The sequence below is a fragment of the Macrobrachium nipponense genome, chromosome 15, assembly GCF_015104395.2.
Source record: "Macrobrachium nipponense isolate FS-2020 chromosome 15, ASM1510439v2, whole genome shotgun sequence".
NCBI classification, from domain to species: domain Eukaryota; kingdom Metazoa; phylum Arthropoda; class Malacostraca; order Decapoda; family Palaemonidae; genus Macrobrachium; species Macrobrachium nipponense.
Genome location: NC_087208.1, coordinates 54,047,137 through 54,061,134, shown reverse-complemented (window position 1 = coordinate 54,061,134; position 13,998 = coordinate 54,047,137). Strand labels below are relative to the sequence as shown.

At 39.0% G+C, this 13,998-nt stretch overlaps 2 protein-coding genes across 4 annotated transcripts in view; one reads left to right on the top strand and one right to left on the bottom strand.

Moving 5' to 3' along the window:
* Positions 1-13,998, top strand: part of LOC135194940 (integrin beta-PS-like) — a 58,573-nt gene that overhangs the window by 8,930 nt on the left and 35,645 nt on the right. For all 3 annotated transcript variants that reach the window (XM_064221161.1, XM_064221162.1, XM_064221160.1), the window contains exons 4-11: positions 5,138-5,366; positions 6,295-6,427; positions 6,924-7,094; positions 7,751-7,849; positions 9,801-9,965; positions 10,453-10,605; positions 11,977-12,108; positions 13,088-13,321. In XM_064221161.1, coding sequence (XP_064077231.1) covers positions 5,138-5,366; positions 6,295-6,427; positions 6,924-7,094; positions 7,751-7,849; positions 9,801-9,965; positions 10,453-10,605; positions 11,977-12,108; positions 13,088-13,321 — 1,316 coding nt within the window. The remainder of the gene's footprint in view (positions 1-5,137; positions 5,367-6,294; positions 6,428-6,923; positions 7,095-7,750; positions 7,850-9,800; positions 9,966-10,452; positions 10,606-11,976; positions 12,109-13,087; positions 13,322-13,998) is intronic.
* Positions 13,271-13,998, bottom strand: part of LOC135194941 (eukaryotic translation initiation factor 6-like) — a 42,169-nt gene continuing 41,441 nt past the window's right edge. Inside the window, exon 6 of the mRNA XM_064221164.1 lies at positions 13,271-13,405. The gene's annotated coding sequence lies outside the window, so the exon portion shown is untranslated. The remainder of the gene's footprint in view (positions 13,406-13,998) is intronic.

The following is a 13,998-nucleotide window of genomic DNA, read 5'->3' as shown; positions in this document are numbered from 1 at the left end:
GTTCGAAGATGAGCAGCGGAAGAAGCACCCGAGATCTCGTCCTCCTGTGTGGGGTGGCTGACTGGGGCGCGAGACAATGCATCTGGGATGCACAGCAACTTACCCGCACGCCACACAGCTGTAAAGATGTAGGGCGAGATTTTCTCCTTGAGGCGCTGGAGACGAGAGTTCTCGATGGCATCCAGCGTATAACTGTTCAGAATAGGTATGAGGGGCCGGTGATCCGTCATCAGAGTAAAATTCTGTAGGCCTGCTAAATATAGCCTACATTTCGACATTGCCCAGACAACGGCTAGCATCTCAAGCTCGATGGTGGCATATCGTGTCTCTGCGTCAGCGAGAAACCGAGAACCACACTAAACTAGACGCAGGTGTCCATTACAATGGTCCTGCAGGAGGGCATATCCAATGCCGTGGAGGCGTGAAGCGTCCGTCTGAAGAACAACAGGTAGGTCTGGGTCAAAGAGGGCGAGAACTGGTGGACTGGTTGACACGTTGAAATGCTTCATCATGGTCGGGGGTCCAAACAAATGTTCTCTTGGGACTCATCAGGGGACGTAAAGGTTGGGCTGCAATGGAGATGTCAGGCGTGAACTCCGCTAACTGGTTGACCAATCCCATAAACGATCTGAGGTCTGTCAAGGTTAGCAGGGTTGGGAAATCCTTGATGGCACTGACTTTCTGCTTATCAGCTGAGATGCCGTCTCCTGAGAGATTGTACCCACAGAAATTCACGGAGGGTGCAGCGACCACAAATTTATCCTTGTTGAGTGTCATCCCAAACTTGCGGCACCGGGTGAGCACTTCGTGGATACGATGAAGGTGTGTAGCGTAGTCTTCGTCGTGGAGGAGAAGGTCGTCTATGACCTTAACACAGTTTTGGACACCTTGAAGGGCCATATCACCTAGCAGGCAGAAGGCGTCTCCAGTAGCTGCGAAGCCCATCGGTCCTCTGCAATGTATGAACCGACCATATGGCGTAATAAAGGTGGTTAAATGCTGATCTTCTTCTGCCAGTTCCATCTGCCAGTAACCATAGAGAGCATCAGCTGTGGTGAAATAACGAGCCTTCGGGCCTACACTGCGAATAGCGGTGTAGGGTGTGGGTGAAGGATGGGCTGGACGAGAAACCTAGCTATTCAACTTGGTCAGATCGACAGTGATTCTTACTCCTGTCCCATTCTTGGGAACGACGACGAGAGGGTGGCACCAAACTGACGGGTCATCACCAGCAGGTTTGATTATCCCTTGGGCCACCATGGAGTCAAGCTCTTCTTTGACTTGGTCCTTAAAAGTGAATGGAATCTGTCTTGGGATGTGGATGGCAAAAGGCACTGCACCATCCTTAAGGTGGATTCTCATGGGAGGACCAGCCATAGGCTTGAGAGGAGCTGTCTTCAACTCTTCTTTCGAGACCAACACATCTTGAAACTCTTGAAGAAAGTATTCCTTTGCTGCTGAAGGTGATGTGGTCGCTGAGATGGGTAGCTCCTTGACTCTATTAACGTGTTTGACTTCTAAAATAGGTTTAGGGAAATCAGGAGATATTATGGCCAGTTCCTCACAATGACTATAGGATAAAAGTGGAAATTCCACATTTTCATGCACTTGAATCCTGGCGAGACAGGATCGCTTGCCTAGTGTAAGGGTAGCTTGTAATATACCCAGAGCAGGTGACATCGGAGATCCATCCGCGGTGAACGTCGCACTTTGCGGAGGCGTCTGCAAACAGCTCCTGGAGATACCCAATGTGTCAAGGTGCTGCTTTCCAAAATCAGTGACATCGGCACCTGTGTCTGGTAACATGTCAATGCGAGACTTAACATCGCCAAACGACAAGAGGACACAGATAGGTTTGGGCGTCTTGGAAATGGTGCGAGGCGATCCTAGGCGACGACAGCTGGTCCTTGAATCTTGTGATTTATTGTGACTGAAGAGGCACCACTGTTGCTTGAAGATCTGTCCTGACGAAGATTCTTCTTATTCTCCCTACAACACTTATCGAAGTGTCCAATGCGGTGACACAGACGGCACTGGACCTTGCTGGCAGGACACTTCATGGTCCTGGACCAATGACCAACGCGGTCGCAGCTTTTACAAGTACTGTTGGCCGCAGGGCATTTGTCTTGATCATGCTGACGAGCACAGTACTGGCACCAAGTTGCTGGGTTCGAGGGTTTCAGCGAAGGTGGATGCTTTCCACTTGACTTCTTGCTTCTCTTGTAGGCCGAAACAGCACACAGCTGATTGGGTGGGGCACGTATGGCAGAAGTTGCAGTTTTAGCCACCTCATACGACCGACAGGTGGTGATGAAATCTTGCAAAGAAGAATTGGCATCCAAGGCGATCAACTTCTGAACCAACTCCGCGTCTCGAATGCCCATCAAGATAATCATTTTCAGCTGGGTCTCTTCACATGCGACGGCGTACCTGGGCATAAATCATCTTCTTCCGCAAGGGGTCGAAGTTTCACATAGAAATCAGCGAAAGATTCTCCTTCCGATTGCTTGCAGCTAAGTAACTCTCTTCGGCGAAGTACTTCATTCCTTAAACCCTTTATATGTGACTGTAAGGCGTCCAGGACTTCATCTACAGGCTTATCTGTAGAGGGAGATATTTGAAGTGTGTGTTCTAAAACACGCTGCGTTTCCAGGGTTAAACACATCCTCATCTGGATCATTTGCTTTTCCCGTGGAAGCTTAGAAAGATCCACCATGACAGCATAGTCATCCCACGCGTCTCCATTCCCTGAACATCTTGGAATGTTGCATCTGCCTTCAGTGGGGGTTGCGTTTGCGCGGTTGCTTTCTGTGGTGGTGGAAGAGAGGGTTGACTGGAGTTCGAAACCACCTCTGTGCCAGGTGTAAGGGTACCTGAATGAGAATGGATGATTGGTGCAAGAGTTTGAATGAGGGCAGTAAACCTTGCATTCTCCTCTTCTCTTCTAAGATCATCTTCTCTAAGGCGAATTGCTTCTTGTTCCCTTCTTTCTTCTTCACGTTGTCTGTCTTGTCTTCTTGTTTCATCTTCCCTTCTTCTTCTCTCATCCTCATACAAGCGAGATTCCTCTAAAAACTTAATCAAAGCGAGGAAATCTGTCCCAGTAGCTGAGAGGTGGATGGGGGCTGGTAGTGGGGCTTTAAGATGGTGGGGAGGGGAGAGACTGGATGCTCCAACACTCCCCCAACACTCAGAGTGTGGGCGCCCACATTACTGAATTGCCGCTGTTCTGTGGGCTCTTCTAAATGGTCTGCAGGCGTACCTTTCGAGTCCGTCATTATTGTCAATGTGCAGTGCGCAAGAATAAAGTTCCAACAAAATTATTAAAATTATCCCAAAACGTCTGATACAAGAATAATAAATAAAATTCGTTGAAGCGTGAGTGTGTGCGTATGTGCGAGAAATACGTCAGCCAACGAGGGGACTATTGAGCGATAGTGTCTGCCTACGGCAGCTCACATCCAAGGCAAGGTTGCCAAGTCGACTGGATCTCAGTCATCCCGTGACATGGCATGAGTGCGGGTGTGACAGTCGGTGCTCCGTGCTCCGGCAAAGCCACAACAGAATAAATGCGTACTCAATAAAATGACATAACAAATCACTAGAGCACACAAAAAAGGCACTATAAAAGCACAATGCACTGCACAACACTTCACTGAGTACTTGAGGCACTACACTGCACATGACATAGAATAAATCAGCTGGGACACGAAAGCATTTTTGAACTGAATGTTCAACCGATATGGCGACAACCGTCCGGTTCCCGATGTCCAAGTCTTGATAAACTTCACGCAATACGACACTTCCAAAGTTCACTGCGCCATGTATGTGTTGGTAAACTCCTTAACCTTAAGTGGAGGGGTAAGGACACAACTTAAATGTAGGTTCTAAATGTCTATTGTAGAAATATACACAAGATCCAGGGGACAAACAGCAGCCAGCTTAACAAATAAACAGACGAGACGAGACTGCCTCACGAGGGCAATAATTACAATGTTGCCAATACTTAAATGTTGCCATATCATATTACTGGACTTAACATGGGATACTCTAATGGCGCGCAACATGTGAAATGATGTTTGAACATAATAATACTGGTACATGTGAAATGCGTCTTTTTCATGTACCTACAGTATGAATAATAAGTAACACACTGCACTTCACCAAAACGTATTAATAAAACAGCAGAATATCCACAGCAGACTGTTTGCCATCAACTGGCATTACACAGGAGATTCTGGTGGCCTGTACCATCTTTGTTCCTGAGATAAGCTACCATTGTTTATAGTAATAGTCTGACATTACATCTTTCATTTTGCAGGAAATGCAATATGAAAAACGAGACCATAAACCACATAGCAAGCAAAATGTCTGGCACTTGCACAGAACCAGTGCAAAAAGAGGCATGATTCAGTAGCAAAAGTCCTCCACTGGAGCCTGTGCAAAAAACACCAGCTACCTTGCAGTAATAATTAAGTGGCAACCTGAGGGAGTAATAAAAAATGATCAGCAAAGATCGTCTGGGACTATGGTATCAGAACAGATAGGGTGATATGTGCCAATAGAACAGACATGACATAGATTGACAAAATTAAGAAGAAAGTGTACCACTCAGTGATGCTGCAATGCCATGGGACACCAGAGTAGATCAGAAAGGAAGAGAAAATTTGTAAGTATCAAGACCTGAAAATAGAAATAAGAAGGGTACGGGATATGTCAGTGGAAATTGTACCCATAATCATAGGAACACTAAGCACGATCCCAAGATCCCTGAAAAGGAACCTGGAAAAATTAGATGCTGAAATGTCTCCAGGACTCATGCAGAAGAGTGTGCTCCTGGAAACCGCACACACAGCAAAAAAAGTGATGACTTCTAAGAAGGCAGGATGCAACCTTGAACCCCACACTATAAAAACCAACCAGTTAAATAGACGACTGTGATAAACAAAAAAATAAATAATAATAATAATAATAATGAGAAGAATGACAATAGTAATATATCAAGAGGAGTTATATGTTATGAAATCATGTGGTTGATGGCATGATAAGATTTTGATGAATTAAGCTATGCTACATGCAGTAGTATATTTCTCATTCTAAAGAAAATTATTTTATACTTCTCTTTTTCTTCTGACAGGGGAGCCCTACAACTTAACAATAAAATACAGACATGTCCAGAACTATCCTGTGGACCTCTATTACTTGATGGATGGATCCAAGTCAATGAGTGATGATAAGGATATGCTCTCTGGATTAGGAAATGATCTTGCCGAGGGCATCAAAAATGTTACGACCAATTTCCGTTTAGGTTTTGGCGTTTTTGTTGATAAAATGGTCTTGCCCTACGTATCTACAGCACCTTTTGGGTAAGGATACCTTTATCAGAAATGTATCTAAACAGTACAAAATGATGAATGAATGAACCAGAGAAGAATGTCTGGGATTTGTATCAAAGGTTCTGCAACACTGGCAAATGTGCATTAGCTTTTTTTTTATCCAACAACACAAAATGCAGTTAAACTTTATGAAATTATAGTATAGCATTACCTCTTTGATACAAACTGCAGTCAGCTGCATTCAGAGCAAATTCTAAAATAACATTTCCTAACTCTTAGATAGACTACATTTATGTAATATGTATATTAGTATGTATTTTGTTTTCATACTTTTATTTATCTCCCCAAGGTAATATGACATTATGCGATTAGTTGTATATTTCTTATTACATAACAAACAAATTTTAATAGCCCTCATTTTAATTTTATGCATGACAACTTGCCAGTCTCATTTGACTCTTTAACAGATAATGCAATTAAATGAGCACAGAAGTTAGAATTGATTTAATCAAACTAGCAAAAACATGATCAGCTTAGAAACACAACCATTGACAGGAACTACAAATTTTTTATGTGACCTTGATTTGGCATCAGAAAACTAAGGCTGAGTTCCTAAAAGCTGAAGTAGTGGGGATCCCCAGTCTGATGAATAAGGCCATTGGTGTGAGTCAGTGTGCATTGCTGACTGCAATTTGATTTTGGATAGCAGACCTAGACTAACTTGGTACAAAAAAATTTAATATCAACACAGACTGTGTGATAAAAAATAAAATGAAATACTTGTTACCAACATTTTTACATTGGGGAACAAGAACTCCTCCACACCAAGACTCAAGGTTTGGGGACAGTAATGCATGAACAGGATGCAATGATTCACTAGGCATTTTTACTTATTTTAGAGTAAAATCTTTTCCATTTGGCATTCTCAAATTGTTAGTTTCTTGAATATTTTTTTTAGGAAGCAGCCATCTTGTGAAGTCTGCAACCCTCCAACCCTAACTCCTGGGATAGAGCAATTGTGTGTTCCCTGCAGTCCTCCGTATGGATTCATAAATTCCTTACCTCTAACTCATAACATTGCAGAATTTGAAGTGAGTGAATTTTACTTTATTAGTCAGTACTTCTCATGCCTTCGTGTTTTTTTTCTGCACTTTCCTCCTCTGCACTATTACTGTACTAGTTCCGCTTTGTTACACTGTGATGTCATGGGTGCTTGCGTATTTTGGAAATTCTGCTGTCTTGTTATACATACAATGGACACCCCGTATTCGCAGGGGATGTGTACCAGACCTTCCCATGAATAGCCAAAATCCGTGAATACTTACAACCCTGTAAAAATGCTTAGAACTGCCTATTTTGTCAGTTCAAACACAAGAAAAACCCCCTGACAATGCTTATCCCTGAATATTTTAATAGTTTAATCAAAAAAAGTGCATTTAATCATGAAATTGATATAAAAACACAGTTCATACGTAATTAGGGAATACAACGAACGGGTGAATTTATTCGTAACTGGGATAAATTTTGCAAAACATACCTTACGATGCATCTGATAATCTAGCTTTTTCTTCTAATTGATATATGTAGAGCAAAGTGAAGGAGGCACCGATAGCTACGAACAAAGACTTCCCCGAAGGTGGTTTTGATGCCCTGATGCAAGCAATGGTCTGTCAGAAAGAGATTGACTGGAGGGAACAGTCAGCACGTGTCATTGTTCTCTCTACTGATGCTGGTTTTCATTATGCAGGAGACGGAAGGGTGAGAGTATGATGTTCATTATTGTCCAGTCCTAAGTTTCCATATCATTCAGTCATACAAACCTAAGTTACTGCATCACAATCATTTTTAGGTCTATCCCTGTGGCATGCATTGTGAACACTGGTTTGAAAAGCAAGGAAAAGTGTTCTACTTGTGTTAAAAATATATAAAAAAATACCTAGGATGTTGAAATGAGATCATTATTAAACAAATTGTATTCAGGGTAACTGGTATGTGTTTCATTACACACCCATTACTTTTACATAACCTATTCAGGCATCCTCTGTGAATCCCAAATGCTCCCTTTGTTTAAAAAAAAAAAGAAAAAAAAAATAAGTATAACCCTGGCAGGTGGCATAATCACTTCCGATTCTACATGCTCACTGGTGGCAAACTAGATCATTTGTGTTATCTTGTTATTATTCATGATCAAAATTACTAGTTTATTGGAACTTAATGTTTTCTCTCTCTTGATAATCTCCAGTAAATTCTTAGATGTTTAAATGATTCTTTAATTGGCAAGAAAACATGAAAGTTAAAAGTTTATAAAAGATATTTAACTGTTGTTTAGTACCTATTTAACTGAAATAATGTATCTTAAGTATAGTACTAGACTTTTTTTTTGTTAACTTCAGTGTCTTCATTTTTCTCTCAAGCTTGCTGGAATTTTAACACCTAATGACATGACCTGCCACCTTGATAATAATGGTACCTACACTCGCTCAAGGGATTTGGATTATCCTTCTGTTTCGCAGGTAGGTCATTATTTTGCAAATTTCCAGATTTATTTTATAATTATCAACTCTTTTGGAAACAATAAGAGTTTTATTTTTTACCATATACATAAGGAAGAATTTTAGCAGTCCCTAGTGTATCCATGTTTATAATAATGATTCCCAATATCTCTATCATGACTATCACTATACTCTCCTCTTGTTGGCAGTGTTTTGCAGTACTCAAAATTGTACTTATGAACACCAGCTTTTTGTAAGCCCTAGTTTGACTGAGCAAGCTGTAAACCACTTTATCTGTTATTAGCTGAAAAAGGAGATCATAAATATGCAATGAGACACTGATTTAAGGGTTCCATTGTTGTTCATTTAGTCATAAACATTTATCTTTTAATTACAGGTGAGTAGGTGTGTAAACTGCATGTCTTGCATAAGATACAGAAAATTTAAATAGTTTTAGTTTTCCTGGGTAGTCTCCACATATGCTGAATCACTTGGATTTTGGACGATTAGCCCCTAAAATAAAGAGATACTTTTATAGGTGAAACCATGGGATACAGTTCAATACAAAGGCCAATGGACAAACCTTAGCTTTCTTGGCCATGTCATGCACTTTGGTCAGCAAGAGACGGGACTTATATGTACTATCATTAATTTTTGTTGGGTGCCAGCACATATTAATGTACTATTGTGAAATGACTATAACAGCCAAGTACAAAAATGCATTAAATTTGGTGTGGAAATTATCCGGCACAAATTGGGAAACTGACAGACCATCTATGACATTACTGTACAAAGTAATCACTGTACAAAGTAACTCTTATACCTAATTATAGACCATGGATGTCAGCTATACAGTTCAGTCTCAGATACAGATCTAGAAGTCTAGGTCAAACTCATAATGTGGGGGACTCAGATACATACTGGAGCTTGTAAATCTTCCCCAGACTCTTCCCTCCAGGTTGAAAATGGTGAACCACCTTTTAAATCTTCATCAGGACTTAGTAATGCGTAATGCATAGTGAAGTAAAAACACAAGCAAGAGATTTACCGACAAAAAAAAATTGTTTATCTTGGAGATATATTGATAAACAATTATTCACCACTTTTCTGTGCATAAGATATAAACCTGTATGCACTTAAAACATTTATTGAAAACTATATGTACCCTAGATCATCTGCAACATAAATATTCACAATATGTAATATATAATGCAGGATCTAAATCTTTGTCAGGCATGGGTTCTGTAGCCATAACACTCAACTAAATGTACCAATTTTCCTTGTCTAATAATCCGTCTGTTTTCACTGCAGAATTATGCAAAATAGAACCAGCCATTAAAATAATTAGAGATACGTATACCATTGCAGAAGTTTGCGTCTGTCAAAAGGTGGGATTTGTTAATGTTCACTGAAAAGAGTTCCTCATAGCCTGTACATTAAAATTATCAAAAGTTTTTATAGCTTTTAAAACAAGTCTTACAAATTAGACTGCATTATAATTCCCAGCATTATGGGATTGCTTTCATAATTACCCAGAAAACGTTTTGGTGCTCATCACCTTGAAATAGGTTAGGGACTTCTTGGTCTGTTCAGCCTTAAGTATATCTTAGTTTTACCAGACCACTGAGCTGATTAACAGCTCTCTAGGGTTGGCCCGAAGGATTAGATATTTTTACGTGACTAGGAAACCAATTGGTTACCTAGCAACAGGACCTACAGCTTATTGTGGGATCCGAACCACATTGTATCGAGAAATGAATTTCTATCATCAGAAATAAATTCCTCTGGTTCCGTGTTGGCCGAGCCGAGAATCGAACTTCGGACCACAGGATTGGTAGCCGAGCACGAAATGCACTCGGCCAACATGGACCTGGTCTGTGTAGCATTAATATTACTTACTAAAATATGACAACAGTACGGATAGACATATCCTGTATTAAATGTTTATAAACATGATAACATTTTATTGCAGATAAATGACATGGCAAATCAAAATGGCATTAGTTTAATTTTTGCCATAACTCAGGATCAGGAACCTCTCTATGTTAAACTAGCAGACCATATTTCTGGGGCCTCTTCTGGCATTTTAGAGCAGGATTCTTCTAATATAGTGCGTCTTGTTACGGGAAAAGTTGAGGTTGGTGATGTACTTTTGTTTGTTTTGCATTCATTGAGTGTTGCTTGAATGCAGTTGACTAATATAGTGCTGTACATGTATACATATTTCAGATTAGTATTTTAGTTTAATAACCATGTACATACATATTAGTAATGAAATGGTATGAAGAGCTGAACTTGGTATATTTCAAATCTGCAGCAGTATATGCATGCAGAACTGCAGCTTGCATGAGGATATTCCCCTTAATTGTAATCAAAAAGAAATATTTAACATGTACTGTACACATGATAAATATTTTTAATCAAAGGACCTTAGTAGGTATATAGTTTTATGTATACTAACTGAAGTTTGCAATAATTTATTTTCAGCAACTTTACCATCAACATTTTAGGTTTATGTAATTCTCTAATTTGTTTCTGTTCTAATAATAGTGTCAACCATACTTTGTACACCTAAATCTGAAACATGATATATGTAATGTAATTCTGGCTGTATGTTCTTGCAGGATATCATAAGCACTGTTAAACTGGAAGCAAATGTGAAGGGTCCTGTAAAAATAAAATATTTTTCAAAATGTAATGGTGAGGCCCTGATGCAGAGGTCAAGTTGCAAGGGTCTTGTCCCTGGCAATGAGATAGAATTCATCTTAGAGTTTAAGGTAAAACACCGAGCCATAGTTTTATTTTTGTCAGTTAAAAGTAAAGACTCTTCTTGTGTGCTTTTGAAAGTTATTGTTTGTCCTATAGCAAGAAATTAAAATCTATCCATGCATCTCATGAGCTGTTTTACTTTTATGCTGTCTTATATCTGAAAAGTTTCTTTGCATGTACTGAATTCAATTTCATGATTTACATTTCAACTGTAATTTATTAATGAATGGATATTTCATCCTAAGCAACTACTAGTATTATATCTCTGATGGACTTATGATGACAGCTGTAATTTTTTGTATGTTATCAGCAGACTGTGAACTTGAGTGTACTAATATGTTCAAATTAATTTTTCATTATCATTAAATTTTCATTTTTAAATTTGTCAGGAATAAAAGCAAATCAGTATTTAAATGGAGGGCCTCTGTTAATGATCAAAGCCATAGTGTCCTATACTACTTTCATGGTCACTGACACTGAAAAGGGATTACAGGCAGTCCCCGGGTTACGACAGGTTCGGCTTACAACGTTCCGAGGTTAAGGCTCTTTTCAATTATATTAATCAGAAATTATTTCCAGGGTTACGACGCCTACAACGCTCATCTGGCAGAAGAAATATGACACCAAAAATGCAAAATAATCAATATTTGAAGGTTTTTATGATGCAAAATGCAATAAGAATGCAGTTTACATAGTATTGAATGCACCTAAAGCATTAAAAGTAAGGTTTTCTTAGGATTTTTGGTGATGTTCCAACTTACGATGATTTTCGGGTTACAATGCATCTCAAGAACAGAACATCCGTCATAACCCGGGGACTGCCTACACACTTGACCCTTGTTTTCGCAGGAGAGGCGTTCCGGAACCCCCACAAATAGCTAGAGTCAGAGAATACCTAGAACCCCTATGTAAATGCTAAGAACTGCCTATTTTGTTAGTTCAAACTCAAGAAAACCCCACTAAAAAAATTTATATGTGGTATTTTTAAGTTTTATCACAGAAGGTGCTTTTAATCATGAAATTTATATGAAAATACATACAGTAATTTGTGGATATTTCTCACAGAAAAATACTGCGAATGCGTGAATTTACCGCAAATAATGGGTCGATACAGTCCATAGAGAAATCAGCAAATTCATGAGTCTGCGAATCTTGGGAAAGCAAATACAGGGGGTTCACTGTATGTCATTATTTCCTTGCTTATGTGCTTCATATTTATGTCAAGGATTTTCTTTGAATTCTCAAGAAGATAACGTAGATTATGTTAATCCAGTTACTGTATCCCAGTTGGTGGGAATGCTTTCATAAGTTTGAAGCACTCTTTTATGTTGTTCGGTTCAAAGCCTTCACTAACAATATAAAATTTGAATTCGTTCTAGCTCGAAGAGTGCCCAGAAAAAGAGGAAGATTTCCAGCAAACAATCAAGATTCACTTAGGTGGACGACAGGAAACGGTTGATGTTGACTTGACAATGGCCTGCAGATGTAAGTGTAGTGAACCTGGTGACAAGGTAAGGATGCCATTAAGGCCGTAGTGTATTTATTGATCATTTATTTGAAGAAAAATATTATGACTGTAGAGGATTAGTCTTTAAATGCTTGAAGTTTATAGAAAGTAAAGTACTGAAAATTAATTATAGAAAATGTAATTTCAATGTAATCAGGCTATAGAGAAGAAAATATGTTTTTAGTGTACTTGAGATGTCACTCAAGCTACTCAGAAAAAAATGAGCAGGAGTTAATCTACCTGGAAGCTAATTCTTCTTTACATATGATACAATTATATGTAAAATAACAATTTTCAGTTGTTCTAGTCAAGAAACATAACCATGTAACTCTTGTATAGACAAATACCAGCTATCAACATAAGCCTGACTATTGGTCTTTTCTTGAGAACATTGGTATCAAAGAACACTATTTGTGACCAAGGGAGTGTTTTGTTTCAAGTGATAAACCTCTGCCACTGACCACCAGCATGAAACTCATCTAACCTGCCTGTATTTGTCAGTGCAGTTAACACTACATCCCTTTTAAAGCACCCTAAGGTATAATAATGCTGCCATTAAATCTTCAGTTAAAAAGATCTCAACCTTATTAGCTACGATTTTTGCAGCAAGCCAGTTACTTGCAACATTAACATCATTGACATAATGACCTTTTTATGTTTTTTTTATTGTTCCCTCTCAAGGGTTACATTAAAGTCTCTATGATCCTTTCTCCTGCACACTTTTTGTCTGAATTCCCATGTGGTCTAGGTCTTTATTTCCTTATTTTCTGAACCTTCCTCCTAGTTCCCTTCTTGCCTCTCCCTTATCTAGGTACGTCAATTTTTTCTGAATAACTTTAGAAGCTAAGGTGAGAATTTTCATTTTATACTTGATGCCAACTTTTATCTTTCACTTAATTTTCATACATAAATAGTCAGTAAGTCATATGGTATGTGGCAAGTATTTTTTTTCAACAGTAATAAATTCTAAACATTATTTCCAGGGTTACATTGAGAAAGCAAAACAGTGTTCTTACCATGGCACATACAAGTGTGGAATTTGCGACTGTGACGAAGGGTACAAGGGCGTTGATTGTTTGTGTGAAGACTTCGCTGATGGAAGAAATGGCACTTCTGAAGAGACTTGCATGGGGCCAGATATGTCACTGATTTGCAGCAACAGGGGTACCTGTGTCTGTGGAGTATGTCAGTGTGACAAGGGAGATTCTCCAGAAAAGGTAATGTCCATGATTCTTTTGTAACTGTAGTTTATGTCTCTGAGCTTTCCCTTGTACAATAAATGGCGTGATTCAATTCTCACTCTGGAAAGCAAAAATTAAGAAAGGCAAAAAATTTAGTGATTGGGGGCAAATAAAAAATGTTTTTGAGACTAGGATCTCTTACCAGATAAAATTTTTTATAAATCAACCAAAATAATTACCTATCACTTTTTTTTAATGCAGTGACTCCTCATTTAACCACAAAGATAGGTCCAAGGGAATACAGTACAGTACATTCATCTAGTGTGGATCTGGGATATAGAGAACAGGCTAGCACAGCCTCGGCTACCCCAAAACTCAAGCCTAACGTTGGCTATCGTATGCAAACATGGTCTGCCAAAACTCCCTGACCACATGTTTCATGGTTTGCAAATGAAATTGTATGAGGCACTTGTAACAATGCATATTTATTATGTGATATAATAGATACTGTTGATAGATCAGCCTCTATCTTTAATACCTTTGCATTTCATTTTTTTTTTTAAATTAAAGATCTTGATATGTAAGAAATGGCTGATAATGTACACTACTGCCACCTCTACTGAAGAACAGGAAAATGTTACCAATTAGTAAATGATTGAAAGCTTTCGACAGCATATGTTGTAGTATGGTTTTATTGTGTAGCTGATGTCTGG